This window comes from Stegostoma tigrinum, chromosome 3 (assembly GCF_030684315.1).
Source record: "Stegostoma tigrinum isolate sSteTig4 chromosome 3, sSteTig4.hap1, whole genome shotgun sequence".
Taxonomy (NCBI): domain Eukaryota; kingdom Metazoa; phylum Chordata; class Chondrichthyes; order Orectolobiformes; family Stegostomatidae; genus Stegostoma; species Stegostoma tigrinum.
The window spans coordinates 57,201,423-57,221,470 of NC_081356.1; the positions used below are offsets into that span (position 1 = coordinate 57,201,423).

The window sequence follows — 20,048 nt, forward strand, 5'->3', positions numbered from 1 at the left end:
GTGAAAGAATAGGGGTCAGATAGGGAGACTGAGGGCAGTAGTGCTGGAGGCCAGGGCCCTTCATATTGTACAAGGGCAACCCACTAAATATCACCCCCACATAACAGGAACTGACACCAACCATGATGTAGTGAATCTCAGGGAAACACGGAAGAAACGGGGTTAGTTTTAGAAGAAAAAACAGGAGAAACAGTGACACTAGTGCCAGGGTATGAGCATGTACTAACAGCGTTTAACCTGTCAGACATACAGGTGCCAGCCTGGTGTGACCTGACTACTTGGCTCTTTGATCATTTGCTCTAGAGACAGCTTAAATCGTAGTGAATTCACAGCGGAAAAGGACAGGAAGCGAAGGGGGCTGATAGAATTAGTGGGCACTGGCCATGTGTCAGGATGGAGACTGTTAACAACCTTGACATAGCAAAATTGAATTATCAGTTACAATCCCACTGGGCAAAGATGAGGATAATTATAAAGCAGGGATATCAGAATCAGGAAAAGACTAGTAATATAGGACAGTAAGCGGCACAGGTGACTCTGAACATTATCAAAATGTTGAGACCCCTAAAGAATATTAACATCCAGATTACAGACAGAATGGCCTAGGCCACAACACACAACAGTAAGGCAGCATATTGCTCCACATATGCTAGCTGGTTAGTACAAAAATGCTGCAATTAGATGACCAGAGAGTACTGTACTTGTTGCTGGATGAGCTACCGAAGACATGAGTTGGGGAGAAGATGCTTCTGTGCCATCTCAGTGGCTTCACTCACACCAATCAGGTTTTGAGAACCTGCGATGATAATAAGGTCCAATATTTACATTAGTGCATTGTTTCACTTACCGAAATATGGGGACAATTAACATGCTCCCTAATGCAAGTTCATAATGTGGTTAAATACCTGGGTTTCACCAAACAACATCCCAGCCCATGCCATTGTTCCAGATGAACCCAAGAGGGGAGTGGATCTGTCCAGGTGTCACCAAGGGGAAAACCACTGGGCCTGTCCAGAGAAAATGACTAGAGAAGATCTAACTCAGTATGGATTTGTTTCTTATGAGAACTGCTCATTATCTATCCCGCCAGTGAAAAAGTGAATAACCCAAAGTTTTCTCAAATATGCATTAGTAGCAGACATCTACTGGGTCACCACAGCAGACTTGTGATACCAAAAGGGATGGACATTGTGTGCACTAGATTGGTGGAATATGGCTATCAGCAATACTTCCTCTGATGTGACCATTAGTCACCAAGTCCTGTTTAAGCTGGAACCTGATGAGGAACTGCCCATAACTCTTATCCATCCACTCAAATAACAGACATGGATCTATGGTGATTCACAAGCACTGAACTTCCACCTATTCCACACACCAGACTGGGTGAAGATCACTCAGGTTCATCCATGTATCAGGGTTATATCTCACATTGTTACGATGCAATTTGTTATACTTGTTGTTGTAATAGTCCTACTGTGTTTGTTAAAACAACAAGTTAAGAAATAGAAGAGACTGACAACAGGGAGTGGTCTCAGATACCAAAAGATAGCTTGTATGGGAGAAGGTTTGTAATGGGTGTTTATTGTAGGGTGGGAATAACATAGATATGGCTGGTTTATAGTATTCCTTGCTATTTGCTCATTGTCACTTGTATTGATAGTATGCTGATTTTATAAGATATGCAAAGTGTATAACAACGTACTTGCCATGCAACAAAAGGAAAATGAGTAAAATGAATAGTAACTTTGACTCAAGTATAACAATTTAAATGATAACATCAAATAACTCAAAAGAGGCAATACTTTGCTGAGAATAAACCACTGTAAGATATTAATACACACCATTGCCTGCCAGTGCCCAGGCAGATGTAGCAGACCTGGTAGGGGTGATCCTCAGATAAATCTTGGATCAAAGTGGGGAGATATTGCATAAGGCCAAAGAAAAGAGAATCAATATGAGACTTTACAGTGGACTGGAACAAGTTAGCTACAAGCCAGACAGATGACATTATAGAAAGTAGAAGTATTGCAGCAAGGTTCTCTAAGATAAATAGGTCGCCACACCCAAGTTTCAGCTGCATTTAGGAAGAATGAACAGAATGATATTCCAACGCAGTGAATACCAAGCAGGGGCTAAGTTGTAACCGAGATCATAAAAGGGAGAAGGATTTGCAAAAACCAAAGGAATTTGACAATTGCTAGCTATACATGGTAAAACCACTTGGGTTTGGACAAGTTTCACATGCAACTCCAAATAAGGGAATCAGAATGCCAACTTGGCAGGTCTGAACTGCATAAGAACTGTTCTGAGGAAAGGTTACCAGACCCGAAATGTTAACTCTGTTTTCTCCTCCACAGATGCTGCCAGGCCTGCTGAGCTTTTCCAGCAACTTTGTTTTTGTTCCTGATTTACAGCATCAACAGTTTTTCTGGTTTTTATTGAACTGCATAAGCAGCAACCCAGGAAACCCCTGATTTTAGCAGTAACTCAGACTAACAATGGCAAAGAAATACCCACAGGAGGAAGTGTGGTAGTTCTAGCCTGGCTGGCTGCCAAATCTCCTGGGTAATAATGACCCAGAGCAGTAAAGGGCAATGGTTGAGATTTCTCTAGTAGCTAAAGGCATTTATCATTTACTTAAGTACTTAAGAAATCAATTGAGTTTTACACAGTTCTAAGTGTCTCTGCTGTATCTTCATCTATGTATATATTCTTGTCTTGCAGAGACAGGCAACAGTCACCCAGTCTGAACTTGGTCTAAACAAAGTAATGGTGACCATATTTAGGATGCTGGGAGGTTGAGATAGATCATCTAGTTGGCATTTCTGTCTGCAGATTGTTACAAATGCCTCAATCTTTTCTTTTGCACTGCTGTGCTGGGCTTTCCCATTATTGAGGACGCGGATGTTTGGATAGTCTCCTCCTCCAGCGAGTCCATTAATTGTCCACCACCATTCATATCTATACATGACAGGGCTGCAGAGCTTAGTTTTGATCCATTGGTTGTGGAATCACTGAGCTCTGTCTATTGCTTTGGTCTTATGCTATTTGGCATGCAAGTAGTCCAGGGTTTATCCCTGAATTGATGGCCATTTTAGATATGCCGTGTCATGAGAGTCCAGGTTGCAGTTGCAGATCATGCTAGAGTGAAGTTCTGCTGTTTTTGATGACCTACAATGGTTCATGTATGTCCAGTCATGAATTGCTAGGTCTGTAGAAGTCTATCCCAATTAACACAATGATAGTACCATACAACATGTTTGAGGGTATTGTGCGAAGATGGGACTTCGTCTCCACAAGGACTGTGCAGTGGTCACTATTACTGATCGTGTCATGGACAGGTGCATCTGCAGCAAGCAGGTTGGGGAGGGTGACATCAGGTATGTTTTTCCCTCTTGTTGGTTCCTTCACCACCTGCTGTGGACTCAATCTGGTGAGGGATACTGAAGTCTCACACCCAACATACATTCTACACCCTTGCTATCCTCGGTACTTTATCCAAGTGGTGCTCAACGTAGAGGGGAACTGATTCATCAGCCAGGGCAGGTAGAACATGGTAATCAACAGGTTTCTTTGTCAATGCTTGACCTAAAGGTGTTTGAGACATTATAATATGTGATTCAGTGAGTATGACTATATCAGGCTGTTGCTTGACTTGTCTGTGTAACAGTTCTCCCAGTTTTGGCACAAGTCCCCACCGATGTTTGTGTAGAGACCTTTGCAGAGGTCATCGTTGTCATTTCACTGCCTTAGCTGACGCCAGATAGTCTATTGAGTTTTGTTCATTTTTTTGAGACTTCCTAGTGGTTGATATAATCGAGCGGACCAAGTGCAGAGGATATTTAAGAGACAACCATAAGAATTTTTATGATAATCGGCAATATTGTCAGATTTTAAAATTTAATTCAAATTCTGCTATATGCCATGGAGACTTCAAACTTGCTTTTCCAGAGTATTTGAGAACAGTTTCTTCCCTGCTGTTATTAGACTTATGAGCGGACCTTTCAAACATGAAAGGTGATCGATCTCCACACATCTCTGTGGCTGTAACACTATATTCCGCATTCTAATCTATTACCCTAATGTGCTTATCTAAGGAATGTTTTGTCTGGTTATTCATGCAAAAAAACACTTTTCACTGTATCTTGGCACATGTGATAATAACAAAATAAATCAATTACTGGGTCTGTGGATAACTATAGGCCAGCAATAATATCACAATGCCATCTCCTGCCTCTAAGTGCATGATTTTCAATAAATGTAAGGCTGAAAATAACAAAACTCAACAACACAACGGACAAATTGGACAGAAACTTCTCTCATTTACACACACGCAGTTAACCACAGATATCTACAATTTGCTATCAGAGGAACATTACTTCCGCAGGGTGCACTGCTGCAGTTCTTACTGATAGAATCAGCACTGGCACTGTTACTAGATTCTTAGATTCTTGTCCACCTTTATGATCCACTCTCTCTCCTCTACAAGAAATCCACAGCTCACTACAATTAAATGTTACAACCCATCATTACTGTGGTGAAACATTTGAATCTCAAGTACCAGTAAGAAAGAAAATGGAAAGATGACACCATCCAGACACGTAATAAATGATATAAACTGAAATCAATCGTTCTTGCTACCCAACTTCTTAATTCTTAAGGTGATCTGAATTATGAGCATAAAAGTCCCTGTAACATGATGAAGCTTCTTCATGGATTTTTAACTCTCCAGCTATGTCTTTAATAGATACTGTCAAATACATGTTACTGTGATCTATAACTTAAACAAAAACTGGTTAATACATAAAGGGGATCCAAAATCTTGAGGTAAAGTGTAACCGACCAGGTTAAAAAAGCAACACATTTAGCTAACTTAGGTCCATAGTAAAACACAGTGTGCTGTATAATTGTCTAAAAGGATGAAACACAGCACAAAATTGACGATCTTATATTAAGAGACTAAACAAACAGTAAGATATCTATATTTTACACATTACTGAACAACCCAGAATATTTGAGGTGTGTTTTCATCTGTAGTCTGTTTTACTTAAATTAGTCCTCGGTCATAGATGAATCAATTGTAACTGTCAATTTTGCATAACATATTACTGAATTTGATTTGAAACATTTAAATGTAAAGTTAACTCAAAAATAATGCTGGAAGGCAATATGCAATAATAATTAAGTTTTAAATGTCTGCAGAGACATCAGCATGCAGTCCAAAAGCACAGTCTTCAAACAGAACTCATAAGAGTGGGGGAAAAAAATCTTCTCACACTGATAGCTGTTAAGACTTGCAACAGAAAGAAATACGTGCAGTAGAAATTGCTGGTAGTGAGTTTCCAGTGCTAAGACTCGTAGTCGGACATGATTTTCAGTTCTGGTTAAGCCTGTTTGAAAACGTGGAAAACAAGAGCTATTAGCCAGGAAGTAAAACTAGCTTTGTGAAGTCAAAGGTAAAAGCTTATTTTTGGCACTGACCCCTCTAATAAATTACTCCCTGCATCTGGGCAATTAGTATCATTTCAGTGAAGAAGTGTATGTCTTTTGATAATCTACCTAAAAAGCTACATTCAAATTAATTGGAAAATCAAAATTTTTCTTGATTTTCTGAATAGAAGGGCTAAAAAATTATGAAAGAACTCATCAAGCAAAAAAAAATGCAAGTAGCTCAAATTTTTTTGTTCTGAGTGCCTGTCGTAGCCTGTTCACCTGCCTGAATGAATAATTATGAGACAACACTACTAGGTGACATAGTGCATTTTTACTTTCTGCTTTTACCTCTGAAATTTGGATCCATCGACACTTTTGCAAATGAACCTCTACTCTTAACAATGGACATTTCACAACTGGAGTTATGGCAACTTAATCATACGAGCAGCAGCAAAATTAATGGGGTTCTTTTGGAGTTACAGGGTACAAAATTAAGGAAGAATAACTTATTTTCCAAACTACAAAATGTGATTACAGGGACATTAAGATAGTGGTTTCAAGCTGAATTAGTAGAATGCAGAGGGGTTTGAATCGTAAGTTTTATTTGAACTGTTACAGTTGCTCTTCCATCTTGTAATATTTTACAAAACTGGCAATTAACTACTGAGATTAAGGATTTCCTATACCATAATTAAATGAAATAACGTGAAAGATTTTGATCAATAAAACAAGCTGCTAAATTTCCTCCATATGCCATAAAAATACAATTATAGAAGCTTATTCTTACATAACATAGGGTGAACTCCTGATAACGGGGCTGACTCAGACCTTATAACAAATCTCGGCCACTACTTTTAATTTTCCAGTGACTTGTCGCATGGGTTTTCAGATAGCTCCCGTCAAAAGTACAACATCGTAACTGTCTAAAAGATTTTGAAAGAAACAGGTGGTATCTTATAGAGGTCAGGTCATCATGGGTTATGGCAAGAATTTGGCAGAATTACGCACTAAGTCTGGGGAAACCAATCTCCATGTTGGGAGTCACTTGCAATATCTTTCAAGCAAGTGCTGGCATTGAGACAAAATTCCCACTGTGGAGCAGTGAGCTGTGTACTAAACTGGCTTAATGCTTTTGTTAAAGACCTCACCAATTCTCCATCTCACCTCTTCAAAATACAGTTTCCTAACCTAATATCCCCACAAGCAAACAAGTTGTCAAACATTGCCGACAAGGAATCAGAGGAGGTACCTGCTTGCTCCAAAGGACCACTATATTACACACCGGACACTAACATCTCAGGGGACACTCAAAGGACACTAGCCACACAGACTCCATATCCACAGCCTCTGAGAACCCTCAAGACTCATCTCTGACCCACTTACAGGAGGCATCTGTAATTCAATGTAGCACCTCGGATTAAAACTGCAACTGTCATTGTAACTTTGCAGCAAGGACAGTGTAAGTTCAGGGACACACACCCTGCTCATGACCTGAACCAGGCGGCATCACCAGCCTGTTCGCTTGCTGTTAAAACGTACACTCATTCTAAGAGGACTTGAATGCTCACCGCCTTTTTTTTGGACTTTGCCCCTCAGTCAGATATACCAGGCTTGCAGAGCTGCTTTATTGTCTTGCTGTCTAGTACAGATACAAAGCCAGGAAAGCCTGTTGTGGTTGTCAGAGAGCAGCTTTTGATCGGGGGGTTCCCTGCACAGTAAGATACAATTAGCCTCTGACACCAGTCCAAGGGCTTGGACAATGTCAATCAGTTGCTTGGTTGGTCAGAGTCAGAATCTTCTCCTCATAAGAGATGAAAAGGTGCATGTGAGGCAGGTCACAATCTGTCTTAACTCTTTCTGCACTATTGTGGGCTGTTTTCTTCTTGAAATGAGACCGAGGCACATATGATGCGAAATGAAAGTGGGTAGCACAGCTGTTATTTTTGCTGCAGGTGGGGATCTGTCCTGGGCACATGAATAGGCAGCGATGAGGGCATGCAGGGCTAGTGGAGTGAAAGGGTAGGTTGAGTTACAGCAAGCAAGGGAAGATTTTGCAGATAGCAGTAACAGCGATGGAGTACGGCCCTGGTAGAAGTTGGGTACAGCAGCAGAGATGCAGTGAGAGTTATTGGCGAAGATTGCGGCACTTTCATTGGCGAAGGAGAAAATGTCATTGCTTTTCTTCCTACAGTGCTGTACATTCCTCCAGGTGGCTGAGACTACACTGACCTAAGCAACAATCTTAGACCATGTCTGGTGTCTTGGCCTCCACTGGAGGGGACAGGGTGTCCAGTCTGTGCAACGGCCTTTTTCATTTGGTATGGGGGGCATAAGGGATGCTGGTAAATCCTGGAATATCCCCACAGTGACAAGCTGATCCAGAAATGGAATGTGATAAAATAGAGCTAAAATCAGGAGAGAAAGGCAGCTACGGGTAGGGTGCTGAGGTGAATTAAATAGGATATAGTGAGAGCTCACACCTGGGCTCACAATGAATGAGAAATCTTACAAAAATTTAGACAAATTTAACACTTAGTCAAAATGGTGAAAAATTCAGTCCAGTTCAGTGAAACAGCAAGAGGTTTCCAAGATTCATGCCCATGGCAGTCTTCCTCTCCTAATTCATCACATTGCATTGCTATGCCTTTAAATCTTCCCTCCATGTTAATGATTACAAAGTTTTCAGCTCTCTCTTCTGAGCCATAATGTTCTGGTTTAGGTCCCGGTTCAAGGCATCAGCCTAAAAATCTGCAGTGTTTCAGATGAGATGTTAAGCCATGGCTGCATCGGCTTGCTTGCATTTTATATAAAAGATTCTGCGGCACTACTGCATTGAACAGGAAGGAATTTAGCCCTGATGTTCCAGTTACCATTTATCCCTCCCTCAACCAGCACTGCAAAAATAGAATATCTGGTCGTTATCACATTGTTGTAGACTGGAGGTTTTGTGCAATTTAATGCCACATTTCTTACTTCCATTTCAATGTCTTGTCATGAAAGTCACTATATGGATGTAGCTCTTCCAATTTTTTCTTTCTGCAAAGTGGAATATTTTTGAATTGCTACCAAATAAGCCTAGTCACAGGATGTTCACTTCCCCCTGAACCAGCAGAATTTGAGTGCATAATGCAATCTGGTATGTCCAATGCAGGACTGAGGAAGATCTACATTGTGAGATGGCATCACACATCAAATTCAGATGCTCTTCTTTCTAAACAGGCAAAGTTTCATGCCAAAATTCCTCTTCCAAAATCACCTTCTTTTAGCTACTCATACTTTACTTCACGTCACTTTTAAAATGATAAAGGGATGTCGTAGAGTAGATACAAAGAAAGAACCTTCCCCATTTCGAGAATCCCGAACAAGGGGAACAATCTTAAAGTTATATCTAATAATATTATAATGAAGTAAAAAAATCTAGAAACTGGGATAATGGAATAGTAGTAGAAATCTAAAATTCTTTCCCCTGATGAGTGGGTTGAGCCTTAGCACTGAGACTCCCATTCTTTCTTTTAGCTAAGAATATTGAGCAAAGATTGAGTTGTCATATTTAGCTATGATCTCTATAGGAATGATGAAGCAGGCTCAAGAGGCCATTCTACCTTCTTACTGATACCATTTATTACACCACCTTTTCTAAAGGGAAGGTTCAGATCAGATTATAGCGCTATTTTAATGAAAACAAACAAAATATTAGATACATTTAAATGAGGATACTCTCTTCAAATTTCTATTCCTACATTTTAAACTTAATTATGCATTTTTTCTGTTCATTTTACATTCAGACACCTCCAGTCAAGCTTTATAATCTTAATAGCAATCAATCCCCATTCTACAATTTGATAAATCTTCTGCAAACATAAGTGCTCTGTTAACTTGATGCAAAAATACCAGTTTAAATACATCGTAAGCTCCTATTTCTGAATGTATCTGTACATCTGCAAAAGATAAATGCATTCAATCTCTTCCTACATCAAGGAAATGCACACTAGCCATTCAGAAATTAATTCTGCAATGGGAAGTGTTTCATAAGTTATAACAAACTAACCACAGCAATGAAACAGTTTGCTATATAAACTACTTAACCAATTATTTACACAAAACCAAGGTATGAGGTTAAAATGTCTAACTGAAGGTTAGCTTTTAACGTTTTAACAAATAGCTGTAGCCTGGATTGCGGCTGGAGTTATTGGTTGGTTCACCGAGCTGACTGGGTTTCGTGCAAACGTTTCACTTCCCTTCCAGGTGACATTGTCATTGCTAGGTAGCCTCTGTTGAAGCTTCATGAAACCCAGTCAGCTCAGCCAACCAACCGACCAACCAAATCCGAAAGTTAGCCTGTCAGACAATAACCCACTGACTGTTTGAAAAGAAAATATACATCAGAAAAATTTTAAAAATCTGTCACTTCAGTCAGTTGAAGCAAAAAAGTCTGCACAGCTGATCACATATAAACACATGGTTACAACTCACCACAGACTTGGTAAATGTTCCATGTGAAGAAATACAGTGTATTGGTTAATCAATGTGCAGCAGCATGGAATGATGGAATAATGGGGTTGGATCTCAATATCAAGAACAACTGGCTGCACCTTACATGCATCTCTTGAGCAGTGAGCCAAGTTTCTCCCTAGGCAATGGTAAGTTGCCAAATTAAGGGGCATTTTATGGGGCATTACAGTTTATTGGCTAGAGTATAGAAGAATGGGGGAGGTGTGGGAATCTCACAAACTTATAAAATTCTGCGGACTGAACTGAAAGGATAAATGCACTAAGGAGTTTGCGATGACCAAGAAGTTCAGAACCAATGGACACGGTCTAATGATACAAAGTAGTGCACTGAGGACTGAGATGAGGAGAAATTACTTAACCCAGACAATGGTGAGTCTGTTAAATTCTCTGCCACAGGAAGTAATTGATGTCAAAACACAGAACATTTTCAAGGATGAGTTAAGTAAATTTCTTGGGACTAAAGAGATCAAACAGTATGTGAAGAAAGGTTTTCTTTAAATGCATGTAGGAGATGTGGGCATTGCTAGCTGGCCAGCATTTTTTGCCTGACCCTAGTTGCCTTCAAGAAGGTGGTGGTGAGCTGCCTTCTTGCACTGCTGCAGTCCCTGTGCTATGGGTTGACCCATGCTGTCCTTAGGAAGACAATTCTAAGATTGTGACCCAATGACAATGAAGGAACAGTGATATATTTCCAAGTCAGGATGCTGAGAGGTTTGGAGGGCAACTTGCAAATGGTAGTGTTCCCATATATCTACTGCCCTTGTCCTTCCAGATGAAAGCGGTTATGGGTTTGCAAGGTACAGTCCAGGGATCATGGATGAACCAGCTTTGTCTCTCAGCTTCTGACCTCATTATAGCCTGGTTCAAACATTGACAAAAGAGATGAATTCCAGAGGTGAGGTAATGAGAATGACTGCCCTTAACATTTGACTGTGTAGGGATCAAACAGCCCTGGCAAAACTGGAGCCAATGGGAATCAGGGGGAAAATTCTCCACTTGTTGGAGTCATACCTGGTACAAAGGAAGATAGTTGTGGTTGTTGGTTAATCATCTCAGCTCCAGCACATCACAAGTTTCTGAGGCCTTCGTATCTTCAGCTGCTTCACAACTGCTCAGACACTGAAGCACTCCATAGCCAAATGCAGCAAGACCTGGACAGTACCAAGTAACACTGGAAGAATCTAAGTGTCAGGTGTTGACCATCGTCGACAAGAGGGTATTTAGCTATTAACAATTGACATTCAATAGCATTAACATTGCTGTTTCCTTTACCAACAACATTCTGGGAGTTAGCGTTGATCAGAAGCTGAATTGGATGAGCTTATGAGGATAGCTCAGAGGCGAGGAATCTTTCAGCATGCAGCATATATCCAGTTTCCTCAAATTCTATCTACCATCCAGAAGGCACAGGTCAGGAGTGTAATGAAATACTCTCTGCTTGTCTAAATGAATGCAGTTTCAACAACACACAATAAGCTTGACCATAAAAGTCATGTCGCAACTATGTAAAACTATGTATGGCATTTGGAGTACTGTGCCCAGTTCTGGTCACCGCTCTATAGGAATTATTAGAGAGGTTTTGGAGAAAGTGGGGAAGAGGTTAACCAGGATGGTGCCTGGATTGGGGTGTATTAGCTACAAGTGCAGATTGGACAAACTGAAAATGTCAGGAGCTCGGAGGGCACGCGTGCGCGCGAGCGCTGCAGTGGTGTCAACTGATAGAACTTCGTAAAATTACGAGAGGGACAGATAGGGTAAATCATCAGAGTCTCTTTCCCAGGGTGGAAATGTCAAATACTGGGGGCATAAATTTAAGGTGACAGTAGGAATGTTTAAAGGAGATGTGAGAGGAAGGTTGTTTTTTCTTGCACACAGGGTAGTAGGTGTCTGGAATGAACTGCCAGGGGATACAAGCAGAAACGGTAGCAAAATTGAAGAGGCATTTAGGCAGACACACAACAGGTAGAAAAGAGGGAGATACATATCATATGCAGGCAGATTAGTTTAGAATAGCATCATGGTCGGCAAAGATATGGTGGGCTGAAGGGCTTGTTCCTGTTCTATAATGCTCTGTGTTCTAATAATTCCAAAATTATTTCAGAAAAGAAGACAAAATTTGATGCAACTGCAAACTTGCATTTGAGTCATTATCTAAGGATAATTGAAACAAAGCTTGAGTGTACTGTGCAAAAACATTTAAGCCGGATATTTCTGTCCAGTTATTAACTTAATATGAAACATTAGTTATTAAGGTTTCAATTAATGTTCATTAGCAAAGAAAATATTAGAACTCAACTCATTATTTTGGCCCTGCAAGGGCTCTTTGGCACCCAACCACCTGGCTTTGAGTTCTGTTAAAGATGATAAAACCAACTGGCACAGCATAGTGACACTACGATTTTAAAGTACAGTTTGCTCATTCTCAATCTATTATTATTCATATATAGACATAGAATTATGCTATTGTAAAACCGAGAGAACTGCAGATGCTGTAAATCGGGAACAAAAACGGAAGTTGCTGGAAAAGCTCAGCAGGTCATGTGTTGATCATGATATTGTAATTTATTCAGGTTTAAAAACTAAAATGACGGATGCTACTGTTTTAAGTTTAGAATGAATTACAGTAAAGCAACAAATTGTATATTCCTAAATCTGTACAACAGTACGACTTTTAGATTTCCCTTTCCTTCAAATCTTTCACCCAAGGTATGCTTGAATACCTTTGTGGCATTACCCTCTGGTTCTCACTTGGTTAGAGTATCATTTTAGCTACCACTTTCCTTAAGGATGGGTCCATCTCTTCTTGAAGCTTGGTGAAGCACCTGTGAACCAGTTGTTGTTGTTTGGCATCTTCATTAACCATCAACTCCCCATAGAGATACGCGCCCATTGCCTAGGAGAAAATACACATACCTTTACAAAATTAAACTCAGTACTAAAAATGTGTGTTTTGAGAGAGTTAACTAGCAAGATCTGCTCTGTAAAGAAAAATATTCTCTTCTGTTTGCAGTTTGATCACACTTTTATTTTCAAATTAACAGTAGTTAGTAGTGCTGTGTAATTGCTGACTTCGTATAGTACTAGACATGTTTCAACTCTTGCACTACAAGTCTATGTTTTTCTTTTGATTTTCAGCATGATTAAAATTGTATTGCCCCACTTTTTCCAAGGGTTTTTGATCTGATATACAACATAGCCATGTTCTCAGTACCTTTCCCTGCACTTATTGCTAATTAAAGTTCTAGGGATGCAATGGTGTAGTTTCTTTTTGAGAACTGCAGTTTAAAACCATCAAAACACAAAACATCAAATAAACTCTGGCATGCACAGTAACCTTATTTGTTGGCAAATTTAAAATTGACAAAGTCAACCTCACACATGAGATGCTTATGCTTTTGACCTTTAAATCTAGGTCACAATGAACTATTCAAACGCAATCACACTGAAATATTTAAAGAACATTGTTAAGTAAGAATGTAGCTATGTATACATTGTGTACACTGGTGTTTCATTGCATTTCATGTTATTTACCAATAACACCTAGCACTCACGTTTGCCAACTCTTTTTGTTACAACCACATTTTTTCTGAAACAAGTTTCTGCCTTATTTTTCTATTGACTGAACCACCTCTGATTAGGTCCTAGATACTTTCTTACACATGTAGGCTTATAGTAGCTACAATGTTACGTTGTCGCATGGCTGCCATTGTGACACCATATTTCATACCAACTAAGTATTTAATTCTTCTTCCCCCACTTATTTAAATTACTATGGTACAATCTGCACCAACTGATAGTCCTCTGCCATTTCTTTCATCTCTCAGCCTCAGTTCCAAACTCTACTGTTTCTCAATCTTTCCTGTTTTAGGCCTACCCCTCTCAGGCCTTTCCACACACTACAGCAGCTACACCTATCCCTACTCCCACGTATAGGATCCTTTACCCTCTACACCTCTCGTATGTACGAAGCCCTCATCTTTCAAACTAACCAATCCAACGTCATTTCCCAAAATACTACTTTTTATTAAGAGCTACTGTTGAATGGAGCACACTGTGAAGACATTGCCCAATCCCCATATAGATACATGCTGAAAAATTCGTTAAAAATGAATGCCATCAGAGGACTATTCTATATGAACGAGTCCAGTAGACCAATTAATTCAACGATGGTTGAGAAAAATCCTGTTTTACCAATGCAACACAAGTGTGTACAGTGTGGCAATGGTTAGAAAACTAATGAAAACTAAAGCAAAATTCTTCAAGAAAGAACTATTGGATTCCAGCAGAGATCTTCACGTATTACCTGCTGATCCTCCAACTTTTATATTACATTAATTTGCATCATTCCCATAATAATGTATACCAAACTCTTTATATATTCAGTGATATGTTAGCCCACATGCACTGCAAAGAAAAATCACAACAATGGATGCCTTTGACAGGAACACAGTAGAGAAAACCTTGCACTAGGGGGAGGAGTTTTTACTTGATCTAAATTACAGGACAAAATTCATGTGGAGATAATGGGATTAAAAGTACTGAAATTGACAATACATTTGGCAATCTGATTCCAAAATATGTATGCTCCATTCAAGGAACAGTCTTGATAGAACTGGATTGTTAATGTCAATTTGTTAATAGTTTATTAAGAAATTGTTTAACATGAGTTATGGAATTTAACCATGACAAGCCTACCTTTTCCTTCCACCTTCCATACAGCCCTCAGCACTGAATCTTGGAAGACATCACCGAAGTAAATCAGACATTGTCTGATGAAGGGTCTAGGCCTGAAACGTCAGCTTTTGTGCTCCTGAGATGCTGCTTGGCCTGCTGTGTTCATCCAGCTTCACACTTTGTTATCTTGGATTCTCCAGCATCTGCAGTTCCCATTATTTAAGACATTGCCTCAGGTGTGTTCTGGTGCACACTGCAAGTTTGGTGAATGGGAGCTTGGTGAGTAGGGGAGACAGGTGCTCGGTTTCTTTTTCTTTCTCCTTCTTCAGTCTCAAGTAAAGCAGGTGGTGAAAAGCTGCACAAGAGGGGTGAGTTTTGAAAACATTCAAGAGTGGCATCACAGGGAAAACATAAGCTCATTTACTGGGATCTGGAGACAGCACAGGACAAGTGACCACCTTAATAAGCAAGACCAGATGAGTATTCCTACTGTCAAGACTTTAAAGCACACACTTCAGTTTAGGTTGCGTGCTCAAAGCATAGAATAAGGAAAGTGGTAAGGAGAGTAATTTGAGGGTAAGTCATGGTAAAGTGGCTGAGGCAGGCAGAATGCCCCTCCTGTGTGATATTGAAAGTCAAGGACACTTGCAATGTATAATATGATCGCATGTGCAGAGGTCTCTCCAGCTGCAGGAATTGGAAACCCATATTTCAGATTTGGAGCACATTCAGGGCTGGAGTCACTACGAAGTATTTGCAAGGCTGAGATCTTTACAAATAGCATGAGCAGTGAGGTTACACTGTTGGTAAAGAGTGTACAGGCAAAAATGGGAATAGATGATCACCAAGCAGATTAAAATCATCAGGCAGGAAGTGCCAAAGTCCCCTGGGGTCATTCTCCTCCCTAATGGATTTTCTGTTTTAGATGCTGCTGGGGGAGATGGCTTTTCAGGGGAATGCAGCAAGAACCAAATCCCTGGTACAGCAGGAGTTCAGCTGCACAGGAGTTTGGATAAACAAAATAGAATGGGACAGCATGAACAAGACGGCGTTCAACTGTAAGAGAAGCAGATATTTCTGTGGCCAAAGACTAAAAAGCAAGGTGATATGTTGCTTCCCTGGTGCCGGGATGTCACTTAGCAGAAGCAGGACATTTTGAAATGAAAGGGAGAATAGATAGAAGTCATAGTCCACATCTGTATAAGCAATGGTAAAATGAGGAATGAGGCCTTGCAGGCAGAATAAAAGAAACTAGGAAGTAATTAAAAAGCAGCACATCAAAAAAATAGCAATCACAGAATTCCTCCCAGTGCCACGTACCGATGAGATCAGGGATAGGAGAATAAACCAACTGGATGCATGCCCGGAGGGATTGTGAAAGAGGGAGAGATTTAGATTCTGGAGGCATTTTGACTGATTCTGGGGAAGATGGGGTCTATACAAGCTACACTGGTTATACACCAGCAGGACCATAACAGTATCCTCTCAGAGGCCTTTGCTAGCACTGCTGGGTAAGTGTTGAACCAGAGGAGCAAAGAGAAGGAGAACCTTTGTGGGGAGACAACACTGAAAAAGGCTAGCAGTAAATTGGGCCATTGTACAAAAAGGAATATAAAGGTATCAAAAAAGTCTAAAAATACTATATATGAATGCACAGAGCATTTGCAAGAAGGGTCAAGTGATAATCTTGTCAAAAGGTTCTTCAAGAAGGCAACCACTACAACAGAGAATTCATCACTGGGACAGAAAATGAAATAATGGAACTCAAAAATGGAATCCTCAATTGAAATAAATGCAACTACAAAGAAACTACAAAAGGAGTGAGTTGGCTGCAATAGGTGGAACCACTTCATTAAAAGGCATTACTTGTAGATACCTGTGGTTAATATTTAAGGAATGAATATACCTTGCAATCACTATTCACATCTTTTGAGCAAAAGAACACAACAGGGAAAGGAGCCAAACATGGCTAATAAAACAAATTAAACATTGTATTAAATTCTAAGCAAGTGAAGTAAATAAGCAAAGGAAAACCACAAGACTGATTAAGGGTGGGGGGAGAAACAAGTTACAAGAGTAAACTTGCAAGGAACCTAAAAGCAAATATTAAGAGCTTCTATCAGTTTGTCAAAAGAAAATAATAAATGCAGACAAATTTAGGCTCTTTATAGTTTGAAATGGAAGAATTGATAATGGACACCATTGAAACAGCAGAGCAATTAAACAACTTCTTTAGTTCTGTCTTCACAGCAGAGGAAATAAGTAATTTCCCAGAAATGCTATGGAAGCAAGTGTGTATTGGGAAGGAAAAACTGAAAGAAATTAATATTAGCTAAAAATGGGGCGGAAAAACTTAATGGGTGTGAAAGTTGATGAAACTCCAGGGATTGATAATCTCCATCCCAGGAAAGAAAAGGTGGTGACAATGGAAGTTTTGTTGATATATTTCAAGATTCTATAAAATTCCCAGCAGATTGGTGGGTGGTAAATGTAACCTCCTGTTTAAGAAAGAAGGGAAGGAGAAAACCAAGATATACAGACAGGTCACTCCAATGTCAGGATTAGGGAAAAGGTTGAAATCTACTATGGCAGGTATGATAGCAAGACACTTGAAAAATACAAACAGGATTACTCAATGTTAACGTCATCAATGGATTGATGAAAGAGACATCATGAATTTAAACATTGTTAAAATGAGACTAGATTTGAAGCTCTTTGTCCTGCACTCATCATTATGTGATGCCTGGTATGAAGGCAGGTGTCCCAGTGACTGAGAGATCGCTCCAAACAACACTTCTCGTTGATCATTTGCATTAGTATGCCTCAGAAACGTATGTCATTTGAAGTAATTCTGCTTTGGAAACCAATTATTAAATAATCCAGACCGTGCTAACAGTTGTAGCCGAAACCAATTTAAGGTCATTAGCTAGGCTTGCACACTGATGCACTCACCCATGCTGGATGCTATACATAAATACTCAGTACTCTGTTTTACGTAGGCAAAAGGAATCTGTACATACATTGCACCTTTTTCAAAGAAGAGATCATTGTGGCAGGAAAACTCTGTTGCATCCCTATATGGAAACTCCCTGAACAATCAGAATCTACCCTCCTGGTTTGAAAATTAAGGACAGCAGTTAACTGTTTTAACCACATTTCCATGCCAAGATAACTCAACTAAACAGCACTCTTGTCTCATACTGTATAAAATAATGTCAACTTTTATGGCCTGTTTCTTGCAAGCTATTTCTAATGAAAGCAAATCATAAGTTTGAACTTCCAGTCTATTTTAGCAATGTTGAAAGGGAAACATACTGGAGGTTTTTGAGTGCATAACTACCAGAATTGATAACCAAGAAACAGTTTGATACTGTTAGAGACTTTCAGAAAGCTTTTGATAAAGTCCCACACAAAAGGTTAGTGTGTAAAATCAAAGTACATAGATTGAGAATTGATTAGCAGACAGGAGAAGTAGAATAAATGGGTAACTTTCAGATTGGAAGGGATGTGTCGACTGGGGCACACCAGGGATCAGTGCCTGGACCCCAGATATTCACAAAACAAATCACAACTTGGATGAGGGCGTCAAGTGTAATATTTCAAAATATTCTGACAACATCAAATTAGATGGAATTGTGAGGAGAATATAAACAGCTTACAATGTGATTTAGACAAGTTAAACAAGTGGAGAAATGGTCCGATATCCAACATTGTTTAGAGGAACATGAGGGGATCTCACTGGAGTACATAAAATTCTGACAGGGCTGCACAGACTGGGTACAGGAATTATGTTTCCTTTTGTTTGGGGGGATCCAGAAGAAGCCACAATATCAGAATGTGCAGCAGGCCATTTTGTATAGGGAAGAAATTTATGGTAAACTTGTTGAATTCTCGGCCACAGAAGGCAGTGGAGGCAAAGACTCTACTTAAGGAAGAAACAGGCAGATTTCTAGAAGCTAAAGGTGTCAAGGGTTTTGGGGAAAGCACGGGAGTGTGACACTGATATACAAGATCAACCATGACAATGCTGAGCAAACTGGATGAGGGCAATGACTTAGTACTGCTGCTATGTTCTTTAACTTTAATTTTTCCATTAAAATCTCTAAACGTTTGGGCTTCATATTGACAGTTGCTTTTTAAAAAAATTTACCACCACAAGAGTTCATCAATTGTTTTTTTTGGAGTGACTCTTTAAATATTGTCTGCTTAACCCAATTTCTCAGGAAATCCAGAAGTCAGATGCAAATGCAGTGGCTGGGTTAGAAAACTACTGACAAATAATCCACACTTCTGGTTTTCTCAACTGTTAATGTGGCAATGTGCCAGTCTCAATATGTCTTCAATTTAAATTTCCCTTCCCACTCAGGAACTGAAAAGATGACAAAAATTGATGAACACTGATTCCAAAAGGAACAGTCATGCTTGAGCAACTTCATTGAACTATTTTAAGGTACTGGTGCTACATTTAATTGAGAGCTGAAATTGAGGATAGACCCAGGAATAGTAAGCGATGGTGGTTGGGGATCACAAGTTGGGGAGGGAAGAAGAGGGGTATTGGTAGCACAGGAAGGGGATGTAACTTTCAGTAGCTGTCCACTGCCTTCTGTTACCTGGTTCCTCGATCACACACCATGCCTTTGATTAAGGAACGCCCTTTCTCTAGGGAGCCTAAAAGAAGCCTGGCTAGGTCTTTCTTGTCACACTCCCCTCATGACAAGCCTTTGCTGGCAACTAATTTATTATGAGCGGCAGCAGAGTTAAACCCTTAAGCAGGTGGTGATTGGCTACTTTAGGGCTCCAATCAACGGTAGGGTAAGATGTCCACAGGCCTCTCCACCACAGACTTATTCAGTTTGGAGGCACGATTATGGCAGGATCCCCTCATCCCATCCAACCACCATCCAGCTAGATTAAATGCCTCCCAACATCAAACTTACCATAGGGGAGGGCATAAGGTTCCATCAAGTACAGTTTAACTTTGAAAGGCTTTTGCTAAGATATCACCTAAAGACATGGAGTTAGAGAGCAAGTAGCAGAATGTTTAGCAAACTGACTATAACACTGAAATGAGATGGTAAAGGTAGTTTCTCAGTTTTCAAAGACAGGATGTGGAGTTCACACAGTCAATGCTGGGGCCATTGCTGTTCACTACTTGCATAAGAAACTTTGACTCAGGAATAATAAGTAAGAGTTTAAAATTTGCAGAAAATATTAAATCAGTGAATGTAGTAATATATAAGAACTGCCACAAAAATAGACAACTAAATGAATAAATTGTTTATCTGAGTTTCAAATGAGTTTGAACCAAACAATTGTGAGGTGGTACATTTCTTAAAAGGAGGTTAGGCAACAAATTTCTTCGAAAGTAAATGTTTAGAGTGGAGTAGAGCAATCTCTGGATGCAGATAAATAATTCACAAAAAGTAGCA

General features: G+C 39.8%; 1 protein-coding gene across 6 annotated transcripts in view; it reads right to left on the reverse strand.

Moving 5' to 3' along the window:
* Positions 1–4,717: 4,717 nt before the first annotated feature.
* aopep (aminopeptidase O (putative)) overlaps positions 4,718–20,048 on the reverse strand; it is a 326,113-nt gene continuing 310,782 nt past the window's right edge. For 4 of the 6 annotated variants that reach the window (XM_048525180.1, XM_059644617.1, XM_048525174.1 and 1 more), the window contains 2 exons: positions 10,957–12,838; positions 4,718–5,390 (listed from right to left, as the gene is read on the reverse strand). In XM_048525180.1, the coding sequence (XP_048381137.1) occupies positions 12,698–12,838 (141 nt within the window). In that variant the 3' untranslated portion in view covers positions 4,718–5,390; positions 10,957–12,697. Of the gene's footprint in view, positions 5,391–10,956; positions 12,839–14,650; positions 14,975–20,048 lie in introns of those variants that run through there. The other 2 variants (XM_059644619.1, XM_059644618.1) reach the window with 2 other exon arrangements.